General features: G+C 33.1%; 1 protein-coding gene across 1 annotated transcript in view; it reads left to right on the top strand.

Moving 5' to 3' along the window:
• The window catches only part of LOC143238657 (cholecystokinin receptor-like), a 57,221-nt gene extending 54,634 nt beyond the window's left edge, over window positions 1–2,587 (top strand). The window contains exons 4-5 of the mRNA XM_076479072.1: window positions 3–164; window positions 1,802–2,587. Coding sequence (XP_076335187.1) covers window positions 3–164; window positions 1,802–2,289 — 650 coding nt within the window. The 3' untranslated portion in view covers window positions 2,290–2,587. The remainder of the gene's footprint in view (window positions 1–2; window positions 165–1,801) is intronic.
• Window positions 2,588–24,249: the final 21,662 nt, after the last annotated feature.

The raw sequence follows: 24,249 nt of genomic DNA, 5'->3' as shown, positions 1-24,249 counted from the left end.
AGATCGTTATAAATGCCGAGACGTCTGGCCGAATATCATAGCTGAAAGAGCTTTCAATCTTTACCTGGTTGCTGGTTTGCTGGTTGTACCACTTCTGATGATGACATTGATGTACTCTCTAATTGTCCATGCACTCTATACGGGTTTTCAGGGACAAAGAGATGGTAAGGCCTTTTGCTTGTTAATTATTTCAAACCATAATAATATTTGTTTGAAAAAAACTCAAAATACTCAAACCTACTTTGTCATGGAAAAGTGAAATTACATCAGACTTCTATTGTTCTTGCTGAAAATAGAAAACAGCTTCTCCAAACTCCATTCTCACGGAAAATGTTTCTTTATTTATTAAAGCTATTTATATTACAAGTTTAATTTAAACATTATAGACATATTTGTACACTTATGAAATTCCACTTGAAATTTTTGTTTTAACCAGCGTTTGCTTATTCCTTTTTTAACAAAGATTATGTCTTCATATTGGCCTTTACTTAGTGGATGATATCATATAATACATTTATGTTTATACTATTTCATTTTAATATTGAGTTTCATGTGGATCTCGACTTTGCTTGCAAGAATGTTTTTAAGTTTAATTAAAAATAAAAGGGTGAAAAACCAGTATTTCATCAACTATAATACTCTTTTACCAACAAATAGTGGGATTGACCGCACATTATAACGCCCCCACGGCAGAAATGGCGAGCATGTTTGGCGCGACGGGGATGCGAAATCGCGACCCTCAGATTACGAATTGCACGCCTTAACACGCTTGGCCATGCCAGGCCAAGATTAGCGGGAAGGCAGCTAGTTTTCACCACACAGCGACAACTCTTGGGTTACTCTTTTTACTCACTAATATTAGATTGACCGTCAAATTGACCGTAGAGCTCCACGGCTGAAAAGGCTAGCATGTTTGGTGTGACTGGGATTTGAGCTCTCGACCCTTAGAGTACGAGTCGAGCAACTTTACCACCTGGCCATTCCTGGCTCCAAAACCGTTTTGAAAAAATAAAAATAAAAGAAAATAACAACAAGTCATAAGTAAACAATGAGAATATGTAAACTAGTATGAACGTATAGAATAATGTATGCATGTTTTTTAACAATTAATAAAATCCACCCAGTGGCACAGCGGTTTGTCTGCGGATGCACACTATTAGAAACAAGGTTTTCATACTCGTGGTTAACAGAACGCAGATAGCCCATTGTGTAGCTTTGTGCTTAGTTCCAAAACAATCAATCAAATAATAAAAACTTTTCGGATACTTTTGGCAGTAAGTAGCAAGAATAAATATTCATCAAAAGAAGATTAAACATATATAATATATAACAAGTGTTATAATAACATTCCTAGTTTGACCCAGAACAAAAAAGGTCTGCCTTTAGAAAGTGCCCGGGATGTAAGGTTTTTATTCATTCTTGTGAAGATTTCTTCAGGCTAGGTGTTTTTGTAACATCATGAAAAAAGGGTACTAATATAGAACTCGGTGGTTAAGGCACTCGAATTCCCGTCACATCAAACATGCTCGCCCTTTCAACCGTAGGGGCGTTATAATGTTACCGTCAATCCCACTATTCGTTGTTAAGAGAGTAGCCCAAGAGTTGGCTGTGGATGGTGATGACTACCTGCCTTTCCTCTAGTCTTACACTGCTAAATTAGGGACGCTAGCGCAGATAGCCTTCGTGTAGCTTTGCACTAATTTCAAAAATATACAAACAAATAGAACTTCTATTTATATCATTATTCTTAAAAATGATTCGTTATCTCTTTAAACACCTTTTGCTTTTTGTTTTTATGTAGTTCTGCCACTTCGACTATTATCTACTCAGAACAATGAACCATCAATCAAAACAAATACCACGAGAAGATCAGTCATCATTGAGATGTGTGGAGACAAAAACTACAATACTCTTCCAGCGTCGTCGCGCTCCAGAATAGTTCACCGCCATCTGGTGGTTAGAGGAAACTACAGAAAAGGTCAACTTGCAAAGAAACGAGTCATTCGAATGCTATTTGTAATAGTTTTGAACTTTTTCATCTGTTGGATGCCATTATTTGTTGTCAACACTTGGACACTTTACGATGCTAGTGCCGTCTACCGGAAATTACCACCTAATGTTATTTCGTTTATTCACCTCATGGCTTACCTTTCATCCTGTTGTAATCCCATTATCTACAGCTTCATGCACAAGAAATACAGACAAGCCTTTATGTCTGTTTTCAACTGCAGACGTCGACAGAGGTCCTACAGATGGAGTAAGAAGTCCGCTACTTTGAACAGTATGTGAAGCGTTCGAGCTGTTCACAGTGAGTAAACTTCCATTATTTACCTTTCTTTACCCTAACTACATCTGTACCAAAGAATTTGGTATGTAAATCATGTATCGCTAACTCTACACAAGGAAAATTGGAATCGAGCAACAGTGGGCTTTAAATATTCTCTTTTTATTACCAGATGTATCCAGTGGCTGTTGATGTAGCACGCTAAAATAAAGGTTTTAATAATGATAGCACATTTTGTAGCTCTGTTGCTTTAACAAAAACAAGGCTGTTACCAAACATAATATTGTATATATAGTAGAAGTTACAGAACATGTTCGGTATTTTCAAAGTGAAACTGAGAATCAGCTTCAGTTTAATGGATATTTTTTGCATCATGTTAAATGATATCAGGAATAATTCACAGTATATGTTTGATATTATGTTACGCCAAACTAAGAACATTTTTACAGCATGCTAATTATTTCTTGTATCTTGTTAAGGAATAAAAGTTAAGCTTACATAATGTGTTTGTTTGCTTTAAGTTAAGCACATAACAACATGGTGGACGACCTGTGTTCTACCAACCACGGGTATTGAAATCCAGATTCTAGCATTGTAAGTCCGCAGACGTACCTTTGTGTCACTTGGGAGCACAGAATATACTTAACATTTTGTTAGGTGAAACTAAAAATAATTTAAAATATTGCAGAATACGTCATAGTACGATCAGCATAAAATTACGAAATGAAACCAATAAACTGTTAGATCATATTAAAATATAATGGTAGAAGGTACTGAATATGTTTGATATTTTGTTAGTTCGGATAAATATTTAACCATAAAATCATCGGAATATCTCTAACGTTTCAAACTACAAAATACGTATGACATTTTGGTAAGACAAACTAAGATTAAACATCACGGAATATGCCGGATATTTTATTAGGAAAAGTTCACATTAAAGATAAGAGCTCGAAATATGTCGAACAGTTTGTTAGGTTCAAAGAAAGATCAAAGATAAGTAACAAGGAATGCGATGGTATATTTAAATAAATTCATGTTATCTTATAGTCTTCCTTATAGGTAATGTTTATTTGTTCATCTTTAGAAAAAAGCCACATTGTGCTATCTAATGTATCCACCGCAGGGAAAAGAACATTGGATTTTAGCTTTATAAGTCCTTAGACTTTATATTGTGCGTATAAGTATGAGATTTTAACTAAATTTGCATGTATAATTGTTTAAGAGTTTAACATTATATTTCAAATCAGACATACATGTTTAGTGTTAACAAAAGTGTTAAAATGGTACTCTGTTTCAGGGTGGATCATATGTTCATTGGTTTTGAACAGGGGTCGCATTATACCTCTAAAAATAGATCAAATAATAGTTCTATAGTTCTGAAAGTTTCAAGTAAAGTGATGTTTACAATAAATTGAGAAGCTCAGCTAAATAATTTCGAGTTTGACAATGTAATCTGCTCGAAAACCTAGTTTCAAAGATTCGAGATGTAAAAAATATAAGAAACGTTTATTTTTCAGCTTGTATAATTCAGTTTTTCAAACTAAAAATGAACGTGTTAGGCTGTAAATACAAGGTTCTTTGGCTTGACTTCAGTAAAAGATAAAAGATTCACGCTTCACATGTTGTAGTAGTAGATGTGTTATAAATATTTGTTTGAATTTCGCGCAAAGTTACTCGAGGACTATCTGCGCCAGCCGTCCCTAATTTACCAGTGGATTATTGTAGAGAAAGCAGCTAGTCATCACAACCCAGAGCCCATTCTTCAGCTACTCTTTTACCAATGATTGGTTGTTACGTCATAATGCACAACAGAAATGAAGGGGTAAGCATGTTTGGTGGAATAGTGATTCGAACCCGAGATCCTGAAGTTATGAGTCAAGTGCCCAAGCTACCTGGCCATGCCAGGTCTACGTGTTATAAATGTTCTTACATCCTACTATTCAACTAGAGTAAATAGTCTTTGAGCAAGTGATATGTGTTGTTGATTCTCTTTTTTCCTCTAATCCACCTCTTCAAAATTAGAGACAGCTAGCGCAGTTAGTCAGCAAGTAGCTCTTGAAAATTAGAGACAACTAGCACAGGTAGTCAGCAAGTATCTCTTCAAAATTAGGGACAGCTAGCACAGGTAGTCAACAAGTAGCTTTGTGCAAAATACTATAACCAACAACAAACTCAGTTTAGTCATTTAGCAAATTCGAATAAGGCACTTGTAACTACTTAAACTGCCTGATAGGTTCACTGGATAGCGTGCCCAACTGTGGACCTATAAGTTTATCGTCCACGCATAACTATGACACCAAAAAAGAAATAGCTCTCTCCCTTTGGGGCCATGGCTGTGTTATAAGGGTGACAACTAAATCTGCTATGAGGTTAGACAAAAGTTCCTAGTGGTAAAACCTTTCGCTTGAATACCCGACAACAAAACAAAAGAAGCTGCCAGGATGTCACAATTCGAGCATCTCTTATTTGTCTCCATATTGGATAAACATGCTAAATAAAAGAGGATTCGGAGGTTGGACTTTAAAATAACGTAACGTAATGTAAATCATAATCAATTCTGTATTTAATCATAACAAGAGATTAGAGATTTTGTATTTTATTTAAGTTACTTTAAAGAGCATTTTTTTCTTGTTATTGCAGTAGTTTTATGTGGAGCAATATTGTTATCAGATAAAACAGTGAATCATTTCAGGTGAAAACTCGCATAAAAATTTCTTTTTTTGTATTGAACGACAGACATTAAATATAATTTCATGAAATTTATAGTGGGTCATTATTGATACATGATTTAAAGCTGAGTGACTGTGGAAGTAATAAGCTTCAATTAACTGTTTGTATAACGATTTATCAGTAATCTTCAGCGCTTGAGTTCCATCATGGCTCATTAAGGCCTCAAGAGTTTTGTTCATGATTAATGAGCTACTTTGCTGTAATTTATAATTTCAAATATTGGTTATTAGAATGACAAAATAATTATACTTAACATTACTTTTTATATACGAATATTTAAATATATATAAGCATATACGTAATTTAGGGCTACAAAGTTGCACAACTAAACCATATTAAAGTGTGTACAGCATTATAATTTGTTAAAGTATTTCTGATGTCTGCTTGGGTAGTTTGATATTAAAGAAAATTTGTCATACAATAGCTTTAAGTACGAAAAGATTAAACACAAATATTTATAACAAAGGTTGATTTTCTTTAGGAAGATGCCATAAGAAACAAAGATGAATATCGCGTGCACATTGATATGGATAGTATTATGAATAAGAAATTCAGATAAGCAGATAAAATTAGAAATATAAAAGAATTAAAGCGTTCATTCCTTGGTCAGGACGCAGCATAATGGTTGGCTAGACTATGGATTTAAGGGTATATTATTCATTTTCCTTTGCCACAAAAACGCGCTTTGCCGTTTATTGTTGAGGGTAAGTTATAGTAGAATAATCAAATTCTACTTTGTGATTAAAGTTGTTCAATAATTAGTGGTGGGTGTTGTTGGCTAAGTTCTTTTCAAAAATTAGGGACGTTTTGAGTAAATATTCTTTATATAGCTTTGCGTAAACTTCGGAAAGAAAATATCTACTTCAAGCAAAATCTAAAAATATTTTAAAGTGACTTGATGTTTTTTATTAGTGCGAGAACATGTGATTTTTAAAATTATTGTGTAATAATGCGTTCAAACTATTTGGATGTACCTATGCAAATAATTATATTTTAAATTTCTAATAATATTAAGTATAAATTCAACTAAATATCGATAAACATACCAATCTACTTTGTACGAAATGATTAAGTGTTAATTATTTCTATTTGAAATACTGGATGTCAATACATTATTTGTTCAGCTTTTAAAACATCATACAACCACAAGCATGTAGTAAACCTGATGAATTTGTAGTTGTATGAAAGTTTAAATTAATATCTTAGATAACAGCACTATTGCTTTTGTTGAAATATTCAAAATGACGATTAAGCGGGAGCAAAATTTCGAAGTTACCCTCAAAACTGCTACAGGAAAAAGAAGAAAAAAAAAACAACTTCCAGCTATAAAAGCTTTCTAATACATCTGTAAAAATAAGATTTACAAATGTGAATAATTTAGGTTTATTCCGTCAATTTTAAATTCGAGTTCATCCTGCATAGTCTAAAAAGTTTAGATTGTTCTTTCAAAAATAACGATAGGGTTAAGTTTCCAATTAAAACATTATACGAAACAGAAAATATAACTAATTCTATTTTGAATCATACAAAGCCTTTATTTCCATGTTATATTCTTTAAATAAAAATCTTTTGCATATATTTCTTATCAAAATATATTTTTTAAGAGAACAGATAGAAATATTGTACGTAAACATAAACAAAATTGTTAAATTGTTTCAGAACAATTATCAGATAATAGTTTTGACTCAGAAATTTTGTGCAGGAAATCTACACACAGTATCCAGATCTACTGTTGGCTTATGCATGTTTTATTGTTTAAATGAATGACTCCTTATACATGCAACGACCTAAAGGGTCGCGTCAGAACTCTCAAAGGTTTTCAGGCAAAGCCATCTCATTTGGAAATACGGACCAAGTAAGAGGACTAAGTAGACAGATCATAAACTTCAAAGTTCAGGCATTATCATCCATAAAGTTATAAAGTTAATGCGAGGGACAGTTGGAAGCTAATCAATCGGTAGCACCTTATACTTGAAGTGGTTACTCTTAACCAAAAAGTGAAATCGATTGCCACTTTTATAACGTATCCACAACTAGTGATGCAAAACATCAAGTGGTAGCATCACTTCTCAAATCCAAGACCATCAGCCTTTCACTTTAATACACTAAATACTAAACTACGCTCGGGTCGTAAGTAACAGCTGTAATCTGATTGAAAAGCGTAAAGATAATATCAGGTGAGTGTTAGTTTCTTACTTGGCTGTATACAGAAGTGATTGTGCATAGTGTAATGTACTAAGCTGTTGAAAATATCATTCTTACGTAAAAGCTGCATAACATATCAACAGGAAATAGAAATAACCTTTTAGGTAACCATTTTCTGTTAAAGAAAAATTCAGTACTGAGCAGAAAAAATAAATAATCATGATGATTCTAGTGGTTTTAATTAAATCTGAAAAGTGCCCAGGATGAAATAATTTTGTTATTGAATCTTTCTATTTTAACAGTTGAATATGTATTCATACAAAAGATATGAGTTACACCTGACGTCAGGATAAAATGAGAGAAAAGGAAACATTGAAACCCAAAGAATAAACGTTTTTCATAAACGTTGGTTGGAGTATCTTTGAAAGTGTTAGATAAGCCACGAAACACAGGGTTTGTTGCCTTAAGTCTTGTTGGACTGATAACCATGAAATAGCTTTAGTATTTCAATAGTAAGAAGATAAACTTCTTAATTTTACTTTAACTTTTGATTCAAAAAAATAACAACGAACTTTAATAACGTTGATGAAACACAAAAGTAATTATCACACTTTTACCTCGATCAGTGCATGTTTCCACGAACGTGTGGTTAAGGTTCTGTGTTTTGATTTCTTCCTTCACTGACTTTGAAATTCATTAGACTCATACTTATCGTTAAAAAAAATAAGTTTATCACGTGTTCACTTTCAGATCATTAATTTTCGACGAACCATTAGAGCCTAATCTGTCAAGAAATGTTGGTCCAGCAGTTTTCAACAAATCACGTTCATAAAAAAAAAGAGTTGTGTTGCGATTCACTGACATCCAGCAGAAAAGTTTTAAATTCTCCCTAAGTTGCCGGTTTGAGACTGTTAAACGATGATTAAACTGAACAGAAAAGAGTAAAGGAAAACAGAAAAACGTAAATGTAGTTTGAAACAAAAATTCTTTATTAAACACAAACACAATACTTTATTATTCAAACTGATTCCGCTTCTTTTCTTGTCTCGTCTGACTGCTAGGGTTGACAAAAGCAAGAAAAATAAGTAACTGTGGAAATGTGTGACTTAAACAAAGAAACTCAGATGTTCGACAGCACACAGCTGTGATAGCTAGTAACTCCCTGGCATGGTTGTTCCACTGTCGCCTCCAGAACTAAGCAGGCTTTTTTTTTTATAAAGGAGCAAATAAAATAATATTTCAAATTATGTATCAAAAATATTATTTTACTTATGTACCAACTCATAACGAAATTCTTTGTGCTGACTTAGTCTAATACAATCATTTTCACAACCGACCTAATTTAGTTGAATAACATTTGTTTGTTACTTATTTCATTGCCAAGCCTACTAACCATTCATTTATCTGGCTTTTATTATGATCTTAATTACTCGTATATTGGTAATTACTGTTCAAGTCATTCCTTGTTGTGTCTTAATATGTTTTTGTTTCTCTCGGTCTGGATCTAAAAAAGAAGGAATAACACATATTCAAAAATCCGGGTTTTCACCATAGCCTTAACCATATTAGTTTATTTAGCTGAAATTTTATGCTTTCCAGAATCCCTCATTGTGCAAACATTTAAAAACAACAAAAAATATCATAATATATAAGTATATTTACAAATACGTTTTTGTTATAATTTTTACGAATTATTCATATTTGTCACAAAAAAATTAAATGAAAAATCCGCACTAGTAGTGTATATGTGACTCCTACCATAAAAAATGATTCTTAAAATACTGTTTATGTTTTGTTTGTTTTTTGGAATTTCGCACAAAGCTACTCGAAGGCTATCTGTGCTAGCCGTCTCTAATTTAGCAGTGTAAGATGAGAGGGAAGGCAGCTAGTCATCACCACCCACCGCCAACTCTTGGGCTACTCTTTTACCAACGAAAAGTGGGATTGACCGTCACATTATACACCCCCACGGCTGGGAGGGCGAGCATGTTTGGCGCGACGCGGGCACGAACCTGCGAATTACGATTCGCGCGCCTTACGCGCTTGGCCATGCCTACTGTTTATGTAAGCATTATTATAAATATAAAATGTAACTATCATTCTAGCGTAACAGTTTAAGCTTTTCTTAAATGAAAGATAATTATCATAATATTCTTTTTCTTCTCTTAAAGTCTACGGGTTTGCAACGCTAAAATCAGTGGTTCAATTCCTCTCGGTGGACTCTTTAGATAGCCCGATGTGGCTTTGCTATAAGAAAATACACACACATACTCATCACTTACATTTTAATTTCCCTTTTTGAATACTTACCGTTTTTATTATTCCTTATAAACAAAGAAAAAGCAACTCGAACAGTAGTTTAAAGCATGAATTATAGTTTTTACGAAACCGATTCAGTTAAATGTACGGCCAGCAATGGAATGTCGGTATTAAAGATCTTTTCTGGACTAAACTCAATACTCTGATTATTCGGTTGGACTTCATAAATCCGCTTTCAACTCGAAGTCACATTTAATTTAACAATGAGAGCGCGTTATTATAGCTAGTGAATAAAGCTAGTAAACTGCAAATGTGACGTCAGGCTAGTGTGAAATGTTCCCTGCTTGTTACAAATTGTAATATTCGGTTACGAGTTTTGTTTTGGGAAATGTGTGATAATTTATTTAAATTTTCTTCATCTTTGTATGTATTGGAAATAATGTAAAGCTATGTTTAGTTGAGCGACTCTAAAGACGCTTTTTATGACATTTAGGAAGTAAATGTGAAAAACCTTTCATCAGCTTTATTTTCATAACACAGTTTTGTTTCATACAAAAAGTTACGACTAATATGATTATATTAAACATTTGAATATGATGATGCACTTTTTTCATCATAACATTAACTATATACTAGAAACAATATCATGAATATCATTTTAGGTTACTTTAATCTCAAAACATTTACAATTTATTAGGTCTGTTATTGTTGTGTCCGATGGATAAAACAAGCTTCAAGAGAATGTTAAAGATTGCCGTTAAGATGTGAAGACTAAACCTTTTCGCCTGGCATGGCCAAGCGCGTAAGGCGTGCGACTCGTAATCCGAGGGTCGCGGGTTCGCGCCCGCGTCGCGCTTAACATGCTCGTCCTCCCAGCCGTGGGGGCGTATAATGTGACGGTCAATCCCACTATTCGTTGGTAAAAGAGTAGCCCAAGAGTTGGCGGTGGGTGGTGATGACTATCTGCCTTCCCTCTAGTCTTACACTGCTAAATTAGGGACGGCTAGCACAGATAGCCCTCGAGTAGCTTTGTGCGAAATTCCCAAAAAAAACAAAAAAAACTAAATCTTTTCATTCAATATCTGCGTTACATAATAAAGTTTGTTTAGAATTAAGCACAAAGATGCACAAAGGGCTATTTGTGCCCTGCCCGCCACAGGTATCGAAACCAGTTTTCTAGGGAGGTGAGTCCACAGGCGTACCTCTGTGCCATTGGGAGGAGACATAAGAAAGAGAATAAGGCTCGTTCTGGAAGGTACAACACAGTTGGAAATTGCTTAAAGATCTTTATTAATTTTAATACTCATAATAATTAGATTTATCTATAGACCGTTATATTTCTTAAATGGGCCCGGCATGGCCAAGAGTGCGACTCGTAATCCGAGGGTCGGGGGTTCGCGCCCGCGTCGCGCTAAACATGCTCGCCCTTTCAGCCGTGGAGGCGTTATAATGTGACGGTCAATCCTACTATTCGTTGGTAAAAGAGTAGCCCAAGAGTTGGCGGTAGGTGGTGATGACTAGCTGCCTTCCCTCCAGTCTTACACTGCTAAATTAGGGACGGCTAGCGCAGTCAGCTCTCGAGTTAGCTTTGCGCGAAATTAAAAAAGCAAACAAACAAACATTTCTTAAACTATTTTCATTGATTTCTTTCTTCCAGACGACGTTGTGGGACTAAAAATGAAACCCTGTGAAAAGAAAATGGAAACGCAGTGCTACCAATAAGTTTCAATGATTTTATCAAATAGAAACTGCGTGTAATCAATTAATCTTAAAATGAGCAATGTTAATTGAACTGTGAGATAACTGTTTAATAATTAGATGGAGACATAGCGAATGCTAGGTTCGTTATTCATAAATATGACTAAATATAAATCATTTCTTTAGCCACTTCGTTAGGTTAACAAGATAATCCAGAGTGCCTAACTCTCATCGGATTAATAATTTAACAAGGTTTTCATCTGTTCCAACAATTTTAAATTTTTGGAAAAATAGATAATTAGAGCAATGTATGAATTATTCACAAATTTGCTCAAAAAACAGCGAGTTTACACTCGAAGTGGCTTGAGAACTCTTGTATTTCTTAACCTTCTGTCCCCTTATAGAGCAGCTGTAAGTTAATGGACTTACATCGTTAAAATTCGAGGTTACATTACCCGAGGTGGACAGAGTGCATACGACTCATTATGTAGCTTTATGGTAAATAAAACAAACAAACTTGATTGATCTATAATCAATAAAATGATAGAACGTTGATCGACTTTTGGTGTTGCTTTCTACTCAAAGTATCACTTTGGTTATAAAGGTAGAGATAAAATCTAAAATTCAAAATATATTGAAGAAATATTCGGTAGTGGTTTTAACACATGTCTTGATATACAGAGAATTTCTGTTAAAATATGAAATTACTGTTTGCTTTTGTTTTCTAATTAGTGACTTATTTTAAATTTAAATCATTAGAATGAGCGTGAAACGTACAAAGGTGAACTGAAAATGTTCTTGACTGTGAAGGTGTCTTCCAGAAAAACGTATCGCAGAAAACAACAACAACAGCAATAGAAACTTAAGTCATCTTTTACCTCAGGAAAGCAACACAGGCCGTTCAACATCAACGTAATCATCAATATTTTTCAGAGGACTTTATGTCATGATCTGTCTGAGCACCAAACACTATTTGAGGAGAAAACCCCTCATACCTCAGGCTATCGGTGACATTGAATTGCTCGTGATGTTTCAAAAGTTAAGGCTACAGTTTGTTAAAAATGAATACAAGTAAACGATTCATAATTACATTATCATAATTACAGGCGTTATCATATCGATGCTTGTTATGGTATAGTTAGATTAAAATGAAAACCTGAAGACCTTACAAGATTAAAATGCCACAAAAAGAGTGAAAATGAATTAGTTTGAGTCGAACAGATAGTTTGCTATTAACAAATTATATTAAACTTTTCACAGAATGTTGGGTATCCATTTTTGTTTTATTATTTTTTTTCTGGTAGTAAAATATGTGGGCTTAACTTTGGACTATTGACTTCTTAAAAATTCAGCTTTCTTTTGTAATCGAAACATTGCGTGAAGTCTGTATTACGGAAAATAATGTCTGTATTCAATGCAGAACAAAATCTCCTAAGTCCGCAATTATCATTAGCGAAATGACACCATCACTTGCAACTATATGCATGAGACGTTTTAGCTTCGCAGCTAACGTAATATGTGTTAAGTTGCATTATTCAACAGTGTTTGTAACTAGTTTGAAGTATGTAACAACACGCTGAGTACTTTGTTTTACGGACCTTCGACATTCAGGAACTCTAGAACGATTAGAATTTGTTCCTGTAAATACTATCGCTACTACAGCAGTGTTAAGAGTATGTATGAAGTGGGATTTTTATTTGAAATCTTTTTACTTGGTTAATTTTTTTAAATAAATTTGAATTAATAAGGTGCGATTTTTATCTTTTTATTATAGGCCATAGTTTTATAATTATTGTAGTCGTATTTGTTTGGATTCGTGCATGACATTAGTGTTTCAAAAGTAATGAATAAACGTAACGACACTTGTTACAGTATTAGATATTATTGAAAAGTTTCGTATACACACAAGTTAATAAAGAGTAAAGTAGGCATGTCTGAAAAATTGCTCATTATTTGTGCTCAGAATAATTGGAGTCCTATTTCTAAATGGTTCAAGTTGCATACAATTAACTTTGTAGACAACTCCTACTTGGTGTTGCGCTAGGACTGAAAATGACACGGAAAGTGTCAGTTTCTTGGTTTTATCACTCATTATTACTTTAAAAACTAGTAAAAGAAAAGAAGTCGTTACAGTTACTTCAAGCCATAGAAAGATTTTTTAAATAGATTTAAATGTCATTATTTCTAGCAACCATATATTCCAAATGGTGAAGTGTAATTTTACAGATATACTTTTGTGTAGGTTTGACCTTAAACTAACTAGTGAGTAATTACTTTTGATAAAAACGTTTCTTTGCGATATTTCTTACCAGTTAACTCCTACTTTTCGTTGTAACAAATGTTAATGGGAATCAAAATGGAACTTCTCATTTCATTCTTTCTTATTTTCTAGGTCTACATTGTGCAAATAGTTCGTGAGAAGTTCTTTCTTTTGCGTCGAACCTTTTCTTTCGAAATTTGTGAACAGATGCCGAAAAGTAGTTATTTTATTGTTTTTAACAAAAATGCAGCTAGTGATATAATTGCAAATATTACTATAACCTTTTTGACATCAAAGCATTTCCTTAAATGTGGAAACTAATCACCAAAATTCATAACGTCACTGCTAGAAAATAACGATCTAAATCATAGGGTACAGTGCAATACCACGCGTAATATAGTTAGACGATTTGAAAGATTACTTTCAAAATATACAGACGTATATCTTATTAATATCGTTCCACAGAAAGCAGCAAGCGAGTTCTCAATCAGACATGCCTTAAATATCCAATTAAAGACATAAGAAGACAAACTGAGAAAAAGGAAATATATGACGTCTTCAAATAAAAAAATTCTACTCAACTGAAAATAAATAAATAAAAACTAAAATAAAAGAAACGGTTTCCGATTAATAACCTTCACGTGAATAAGAAAAAATAACATATAAAGAACAATATACACTTAACAGGCAAATAATTCCGAAATGAATATGTGAAAGAAAATAGTTGTGAGTGTCAAAGAATATGGTATTGTGAGCCTATCCTTTAACAATATCCTTCAGGTAATATTTTATGAAAATTTTAACAAAATACACTGTAAGCCTCAAATGTCAATAGCAAAAGTGAACCCCAAAACCAAACCTATTAAACCGAAAATTAACAAAACTACTCCTAAAGAGCAAAAACAAAACATAGACATAAATTCACCCCTTGCATGAGATAGCATTGAAACCCCACTATAATGAAGGTTTAACATGCAAGAGTAGAATCTGTGTAAGCAAGTCATTGTATCTTTGGACGATAGAAAATGGCTTAAGAGTTATTAAAATAAAAGTCTTTATCATAATGTTACTACTCAAGGATTATACTGCAGCTATTCTCAGATCATTTAATTATTGAGCATTCATTTGAAGAACAGTTTAATACGATAAATATATATGTAAAAACAACTCGTTTTGGTTGAGAAAATTTTTTTACATAGAGGAGCGAACAACGTTTCGACCTTCTTCGGTCATCGTCAGATTCACAAAGAAAGGAAGAGGTAATACGATCTTACGGTATGGAAAATGTCACCAAAATGCCCATCCGCTGCCAGACTGAATACTGAACCGTTTCAAAATAATCTTATCCTTCACGGTAGGGACGATGTGTAGGTGGATGTGCACTATAAGCTCATTTACAGAGAAACGTTGTGCAAGCGGACCAAGAAGAGAATCAGTTACTAACAAAGATGCGACAACGCTGGCATTTGTTACAGATTAACAGCTGTTTAAAAACAACTATTAGTTGTATTCGACCATCTCATAATACTGTCTAGGATATTTACCTCATCTGCATTTACGTCTATGATTCTTATTGTTGTAAAGCGATTTAAGTAATTTTTATTTGAAATTAATTTGAGTATTATTTTAGCCTCTTTGCAAGTGCACCCCGCTAGTACAGCGGTATGTCTCCGGATTTACAACGCTAAAATCAGCGGTTCGATTCCCCTCGGTGGGCTGAGCAGATAGCCCGATGTGGCTTTGATATATGAAAAACACACACACACACTTTGCAAGTAATATGTCTGGTGTGTAATGTTTGTTAATAAAATATGCGAAATAATTGACATTAAACTTAACCCACAATACATCATTCCACACCATTAATAGTTATTTAACTACACATATCTATTTATGAATTAATTGTTTATTAAATGTCTTGCGATTCGTTCTAGAAAATTAATACAAGCAAAATAATTCAGCATCTTTCAGCAGATAACAAGAGCTAAGTAAACTGTTGTAAATAAAATACTATTAAACAATAACTTTAAAAAATTCAAGCATTTAGTTTTCTTTATAATATTCCAACATTTATGTATTTTTAACAATGTTTTATAAACTACTTTACAATTTGTATTAAAAGTTTTCCTTCTTCAGTTTCAAGCATCTTTAATCAATAATACAAACTGTTGTTTAATTTTTCCACTTATTAAGCTTAGGTTTCATGGGGTTTTATTTTTTATTAAATAAAAGGTGTAAAAATTCTAGTTCAGATAATTATTCTTCCAATTTGTTATCCTACTCATTATTTCTGCTTTTTTTGTAACAATCTCAGTCTTTTATTGTTCAAAAAAAGGTTTCTACACAAGCTACCTATTTGTTCGTGTATCTTTTTCAACTATGGCGTTTTTGTTTCATTCTGCCTGTTACCAATCCTTTCTGACGTCTATAACAAGCTAGAGCTTTAGAGTCAATAACTTCTTATTCTTTACGTAAAGTCTGATCATCTTTCGTTATTGTGCTATTTTTCTCCTTTCAAGAGAAGAGAGGAACATACAAAATGATCTCAATCATTGTAAGTGCACCCAAAACGCTGCCTTTCTATTTCTTTAATTTTCATAATCTGTGTATGCGTATCAAGAGTTGTTGTGCCGCGGTTACAGTAATTCATTTTTAGATTGAAAGCCATTTTAATTTGTTCTTGTTTATTAAGTTTTCTTTCGTTTAAATCTGTTTTTCTTCAAGTATGGCTCTTTATTAATTAGGTACATTTCTCTTTACATTTTTGATGGAATTTATCAGAATTTTCTCAGCTTGAACTTCTGAACTATAGAGATGAGAAAAAGGAGATCCGTTTATCTAGTTATGCTCACAGAATGTTTGTAATAACTTTGCAATATGTAAAAAAATATTTACATTGTCGTGTGGATCTATTTGTTTATCATAAATGAGCAACTTACTTTCATTTTGTGTTATTTCCAAATACATGTTCATAAAAGCTTTTTTATATATTATTACGTTTAACTTGATTCATGAACTAGTTTATCGAGTTCTCCAATATCAGGGTGTGTAAATTCATTACCTTGGCGAATATTTTTTTCCATCCTAGTGCAGAATAGAAACTCCAAACGATTCTTTATTATCGTATTCGTTTTTCTTTTTCAGAGAGGAATATGTCTTCACTTCACTAAATATGCTCTTAAAGATAAACTTCTACATTCCTAGCGAATCTTGTTTTCATAAATTCTTCAACAGAAATCTTTTCTTCATCCTATTTTGCTCGCTAATTTAATTTTTTTAAATAAATACTATATAAAGTTATGGAGCGACATAAGTCCATATACAATAACTTTCAAACGACTGGCTTTGATCGAAAACAATCCTGTTTCTGTTCTTATCCTCTAGATTATCAATAACTATTTTAATGAAGATTAAAAAAAATATTTTCAGATTTAGAGTAATGTATAAAGTTATTCCATCTCTCTTTATCAAGAATCATTTGTATAATCTGTATTTTAAGTATGTTTATTTTTTAAACAAACTCGGTTTTTGTTCCTAGTTGTTTTCCTGTTACTTAGATAGAAGTTAAATCTTTTTCTTCTCACTAGGTGTACTTCTTGACAGTGATAGTTTGACAGTTCAGGCTTTAGTGTAGCACCTCCTTTCACTTTTACTTCTCCAATCACTCATTTCTCATTAAAATTATATTCTTGATAATAAGGTTTGTGCTTTTATTTTGCTATGCCTAACTTTTCTTTGTCAAAGTTGCAGCTTTTTTTGGTAATCATGAACAAGAATAGAGAAGCAAAGAAACCATATACTGCTTTTCATGCCAATATCTTGTATTTTAAATAAAATAACGTAATATGTGTACTCAATTTTGATGTCAAATATTCTTTGCGTGTAAATGTGTTTATTATACTTTAAGTTAGACGATTTACTTAAAAACAAGTAAGTGAATATTTGGAATTATGCAGAAAGCTACACAATGGGTTATCTTTGCTCTGCCCACCACGAATATCGAAACTCGATTTCTAGCGGCGTGAGTCTGGAGACATATCGCTGTGCAACTCGGGGACTTCTTAAAGATAAAGCAAACAACAATAACACAAGATCATAATAATGCGTAACTGATTCAAGCATTAATAAAACATAAAAATATATTAGTTTCGACGGGCCAAGTTTCTTGTTCTCAAAGGCCTGACATACGTGGCCTGTTGAAACTAGTTGGTATTTTAATTCTCTAATTGTTTGTGCGTTATTATGTGCATGTGTTATTGTTGTTTTCTTATTAATTTACAGAAAGCAGTTTTCTTTCTTTAAGTGGAGAAACGGAAATATTTAATTCAGTTTACTCACTGTATGAATGCAAAATACAAATCTATGCGCAAACGTTTACAAATAACCGTAATAGAAAAGTGTTTATCGTCATTTCAAATTCGACCAGTCAATCAAGCTAATCAGACTGGTAAGAAAGCTTTTATATAATGCGTCAATAAGAGTTTACATTACTGTTTCGCTTGACAGACCTGGCACAACCACGTGGTTAGAATGATCGACTAGCACTATGTGGGTTATGGGTTCGAATCTCTATTTCCCCAAACATGTCAGCTATTTCAGCTGTGGAAGCATTATAATATGACGATCAATCCCATTATTTGTTGATTTTAGAGTATCCTTAATTGGAAATCCTCTGTTCTTTCTTTAGTAAATTAGGGACAGTTCCTATAAATAGCCCGCATGTAGCTTTGAGCAAAATTTATAACAAGCTAAACTTTCGTTTTGTTTGAAACTTTATAATTTATTAACTGATTTTTGTGTTGTTTATACACCTACTCTTTATATAATTTGTTAACAAGTTCTATAACTTTATTCTCCAGTAAATGATAATTTGCTGTAGCATATTTTTACATTCATTACTGTAATATCACTGATTATAATATTTTCTTTTGACTTAAAAGTACTTTTACCTTTACATTTTATCCAAAACATTCTACGTCAATAAAAATGTTATGTTTCAACAAACTAATCTTGTTTTTAATTTTCTTACTAAAAAGGATAAACACAGACGTATTATAATTAACAGAAGTTTACATTTGGTTTATTTAGTGCCAGAGATTAACTTTTAAACAAGAATGACATTATTTAGCGATGAAGAAATAGAACCTACTACAGAGCCAACAAGTTGTGAAAGAATAGTTTGTTACTATTCATTTCTTGTTATTTTTCTTATTTTTTGATATATCTGATTATGCTTTCTCTTATAACGCTGATAAGAGTTAATGTATTTGCACATACGAAGTTTCAGTCACCCGATACAAAGTTACTCTCTAACAATATTTTAAAACGTTAAGTACTTATACAGCATAGTGTGGTTCCTTTTATTTCGCATGTAATTCTTGAGTTACTTTTCTTACAACTAGGTTTTCATGCATATACTTCAACGTGCATATCATAGGTGCAGTAATACGTTGTAAACATAGTAAAGATGGACTAGATGTGTAATATGTGCAGTAGAAATTAAAATCTCAAACACACTGCAAACAGTATGTAAATAAAGCTTTATAAGCAATTTACACTCTCTATTCAGTAGTATACAAACTAACTGCAGAGTAACAAGTCAGTAAAGTAAAAACAAAAAGTTCATAAAACCGCAAATTTGTCAGTCTGACTACCAGAATCACTGACTGACTAAAGGCATAGATCTCTCCAGCCTTCATCTCATGCAAATCGAAATGCTCAAAACTGAATTATCTTACTTTGACTAAAAACATTATTTTTTAGTTTTACTTATACCCTTTTTAATAACAATAACTATTCTGTAACACTATTAACGAGCTAGCAACACATTATTAACCATATTCTATATTTATGAGTATGCTCCATGGTAACAATCCACCCTCATATTAAGTGGGGGTTCACGATTTTTGATAAGCAAGCGCTTCGTGATTAGCTTGCAGTTGTATCAGTTAGATGAAAGGACTTGGATCATGTAGATTCCATAGGTCTAGATTCTATCTAAGATGTAATCTATGAAAGCAAAGTTTATAGTTCTACACATATGAATCACAGGATCTGTATTGGACAAGGCAATTCATAGCAGTCGATGCCTAAAATGTGAGTTTCTTACATGAGAACAGACACTACCACTGCTGAAATCTGAAAGTTTTGCTTGAGTGTGGTTAGCATGCAATATTACGGGTAAGAGAAAGTATTTTCCAGACTTCCAAATAGTTCATAATAATGGACGTTCTACTGGGAATGTTGTCGACGAAGATAATTCTTTGATCAGCTGCTCAAAAACACTTATTATCAAAATGGATCAATAATATCAATCAAGAAGTAATACATGTGGTTGTGAGATTTTGGTGATAAATCCAAAAAAGGTACAATTGAACAGGTTTGGCACATGTAATACACATATGGTTAAGTTCAGTTGGTCAGTTCTCTTAATTAAGGTTAGGCTTCAACTATTTTCCACCATATCATGTGAAGATCATTACAGAAACTTTTATATGACAACCAAAAATCAAATGTTTTCAGATGCAAATAGGAAAGGTAGATCTGAGTACCGCTTGAAGCATAAACTGTAGGCACTTAATGGCTAACAATACGCACATGGTCTAATGTGCATTTCATTTTTTTTACACTGAAGGTAGAGCAAACATATGGAGGAAACCACTCAGTGCATTTTTCCCGACAACATAAGCTGCTTGAAGTGGTGTAATTGTACGGAAAATGTCCTGGTGGCAGTGTTTAGGTCTTCATATTTCTTCAGGAAATCTAATAACGCACAGCATATACCTTAATGCAGTTCTAATGACTACTTTCTTCCTCACTGTTTCATTCTCACCCTGACAAACAAGTAATCTTCTGAAATACTAACACAATAATCCATCACACGTGTAATATCTAAAATTGGTTTTAGAGGCTCAACAATGATTTAAGTCATCTATCAAGGTCAGTAGAATTATTGAATTCTAATTCCATTGATCACATTAAAAATTAACTTTTAACATCGCATCACCCATGGTAATCCTTCAACAATATCAGCTACAACCTACACACCTTGACTAATGGACTGCAATCGAATAAGACACCTTCATAATCTTGTGAATGGTGTTACCATGCCACCTACGGGCTGTTATCTTATACTTTCTCTAATCAATAAAATTTAGTGCACAGGCCAAACACAATCTGTCAAAGTTCAGATTAAAAACATGTTTGGTAAATATGACGCTTAGACAGTTTAGCGTATCTCTTAAAATTAGTACATATATTAAGCACAATCTATCAAAAATTAGATAGGAAACAATCTCTATATAAAGCATTGAACAATTTAAACAATTGTTTCGCTTGTAGGTTTTCAAAATAAGGTTTTTGTCAACTTAATACACATTTAATGCACAAACCTGTATAACAATTACACATTTACTGTATTCTAGAATCATCAATAGATGGCGCATAGAAATGGTTTATTTCAAGAAATTAACTGGGATCTGTACAATTTTAATTCTTTTAAATTATTATCAGAATAATTTACATGAACGACATGACTTTATATTATCGGTATCTTTTCCATTAACTTCAGATTGTACAAAATTTTTGTTTGTTTGATGGATAGATTAGACAGATAAAATTTCAAAAATTCTTGTCTTAATTATAAATTTTACCTGATGGCGAATGATCCCCCCCCCCAAAAAAAAAACAATTTAAAAATAACATTAATTCAGTGATTAACGACAAATGTGAAACTATTATAATTCATATATTGATTATTGAGAGAATATTTTGAGAATATATAATCACTTTTTTGTAAACACAAAAATACTATAAAGTTCCTACAGCAATGGAATTTCAAATCATAAGCTTCCTACTTCTTAATGCTAATGTTTTTTTTCTCTTTGCACTTCATACAAATACAACTTTTATTACTCGCTAATTTTCAAAATTTAAGGAAAGTGATCTAAGATTTTTTACGACTTCATAGCAATAGCTTTTTCTGACAACAGTGAAACTTACTCCAATTGTATAAAAACAAGTGTATAGTTTTTAAACGTTCAGAATATGAAACATAACGACTCTTAACCCTATGTTTGAAGAGTTTTCTCAATCATTTTATTAATTTAAAGAACATTCAGAGACATAGTAGCAATTAAGAAACAAAATCCAACAGTGTATGCCAACCTTATACTTCTCGTTGTTGCTAATCTAGAAGTTATAAATAAATACGTGTGCACAATACAGATATAGGGATGAAAATGAATTATCATTTTTTATTTCTTTATGTTGTGTACATATTCAATATTTCATAGAAAGAAAAGCGCTATTATTTTTAATCTATGAGGAAACAAAAAGAGTAAACTCGTTGATAGATAAATAACCCTTTACATACAGGCTACATTAGATACGAGACCAATAAAATGTTCTCATTACTATTCAAATACATATTCTACTTTAGAAACTCACATGCGAGGAATATCATTAGATATTTTCGTAAAGTTGACAGGAAATTAAATGTGAGCACATAGAAAGCTTGTACGTTTTCTGTGTTTCCTTTTGAAAATATTAAATCTACTTAATCAACATCAACTGGTCATTATATTTACCAAGAAATAAAAGACTAGAATTCCTGCTAACTTTTTAATAATAATCATACAGAGATGTCGCTGTGTGGTAGTTTGTAATTATGATTTCTGTTTGTTTGTTTAGCAAACGTTACAATCAACCATCAGAAAAACCGCCTGATATACTCAAGTTAAATTTAAAAAGTATCTAATTTCTCAAATCCTTACAAATTGTCGATGTTTACATTAGATAAATACAATTTATTGATACGGATAGAATTATCAAGTCATTCCTTATTTTGAAATAATTATTCATACAGGTTGTACTATTATTTTATGTAGTATGACTACCCTTCCTTTTTCCTAGTCCAGTGTTTTTCAACTAATGTTACCCATACCCCTGGTCATAGAAAAGGTACTTCAAACGGAGAGATAAAAATAAATCAAAACGTTCACCTTTCAAAATTTTTTTTATTTCGCGCAAAGCTACTCGAGGGCTATCTGCGCTAGCCGTCCCTAATTTAGCAGTGTAAGACTAGAGGGAAGGCAGCTAGTCATCACCGCTCACCACCAACTCTTGGGCTACTCTTTTACCAAAGAATAGTGGGATTGACCATCACTTTATAACGTCCCCCACAGCTGAAAGGGAGAGCATGTTTGGTGTGACTGGGATTCGAACCTGCGACCCTCGGATTACGAGTCTTAGCACGCTTGGCCATGCCGGGCTCCCTTTCAAAAGTAATGGGTACAATGAAATAATACAAATACACTACTGGCCAAAATCTTAAGGCCAATGAACATAAAGAAAAAATTTGCATTTTGCGTTGTTTGACTCAACTACTTATTTGAGTAGAGCTTCAAAAGATGAAAATAAGAAAAGGGAAAATAAAAATAAAAACCTTTTTAGCATTTTATTGGGAAAATGTGAACACTATGAAATTAGCCTAAATACTAGCTGGTCAAAAGTTTAAGACCAAACTGAAACGAAGCGTTAATCGGTAAATACGTGACAAAATTTAGTCATTTGTGTTCAAGCATTAGCGTTGTCAACATCTTCCACTGACATCTCTTGTGTTACAATGGGTAAAAACATGGCAAAGGCTAAAAAGTTAACAGAGTTTGAACGTGGCAGAATTGTCAAGCTGCAAAAGCTTGACTCTCAACGTGTCATCGTTGGTGAGATTGGGCGTAGTAAAACTGCTGTTGCAAATTTCTTAAAAAACCCAGATTAAGGCCCTTACCGTCGCAGAATGCAACTCAATAACAATAAGACAGCATCTACAAGAGAAGGGCTTTAAAATCCGTAAAAATTTTCAAAGGCCGCGCCTCCTTACACACCGCGAAACAGCTCGATTAAACTTTGTTGAGAAGCACCAAACATAGGACGTAGAAAAGTGGACGAAGGGTTTGTTTTCTGATGAGAAAAAAAAAACTTAGATGGTCCAGATGAGTTCCAACATTACTGGTACGATAAGGATATCCCACCGGAGACACTTGCTACACGACACAGTGGAGGAGGTTCCATCATGATCTGGGGTGCTTTCTCCTTCCATGGAACAATGGAGCTTCAGGTCGTACAAGGGCGTCAAACAGCAGCTGTCTACATTGGCATGTTGGAGAGAACATCATTATTGACTGAAGGCCCTCGCTTATGTGAAAATTACTGGATCTTTCAGCAGGACAACGCTGCAATCCACAATGCCTGCAGGGCAAACGACTTTTTCATGGCGAATAACGTGATTCTTTTGAACCATCCAGCGTGTTCGCTTGAACTGAATCCCATTGAAAATGTTTGGGGGTGGATGGGAAGGGAAGTCTATAGAAATGGACGTCAATTCCAAACAGTGCATGATCTTCGTGAAGCCATCTTCACCACTTGGAACAATATTCCAGCCAGCCTTCTGCAAACGCTTATATCGACCATGCCAAAGCGAATGTTTGCAGTTATTCGCAATGACGGCCGTGCAACTCATTACTGAGACCTATTGTTGGGCATTTCCTACCCTGTTTAGGAATCTCTTTTTGGTATGGTCTTAAACTTTTGACCAGCTAGTATTTAGGATAATTTCATAATGTTCAGATTTTCCCTATTAAATGTTATAAAACGTTTTTTTTTATTTTATTTTTCCTTTTCTTAACTTCATCTTTCGAATATCTACTCAAACGATTAATTATTACAACCAATTGATATAAAAAGTTAGAATGTTGTTTGCATTATCATATCTAATATAAAAATAGGTTTTTCTTACGTACACCTTTCAGAATAGATGGTGATGATTTTTGTTCACATTATAAGTATCTGCCAGTTGTTATCAACTAGTTTA

Source organism: Tachypleus tridentatus, chromosome 13, assembly GCF_004210375.1.
Source record: "Tachypleus tridentatus isolate NWPU-2018 chromosome 13, ASM421037v1, whole genome shotgun sequence".
NCBI classification, from domain to species: Eukaryota; Metazoa; Arthropoda; class Merostomata; order Xiphosura; family Limulidae; genus Tachypleus; species Tachypleus tridentatus.
Note: the sequence above shows the minus strand (reverse complement) of the source record. Positions and strands in the feature narration are given on the sequence as shown.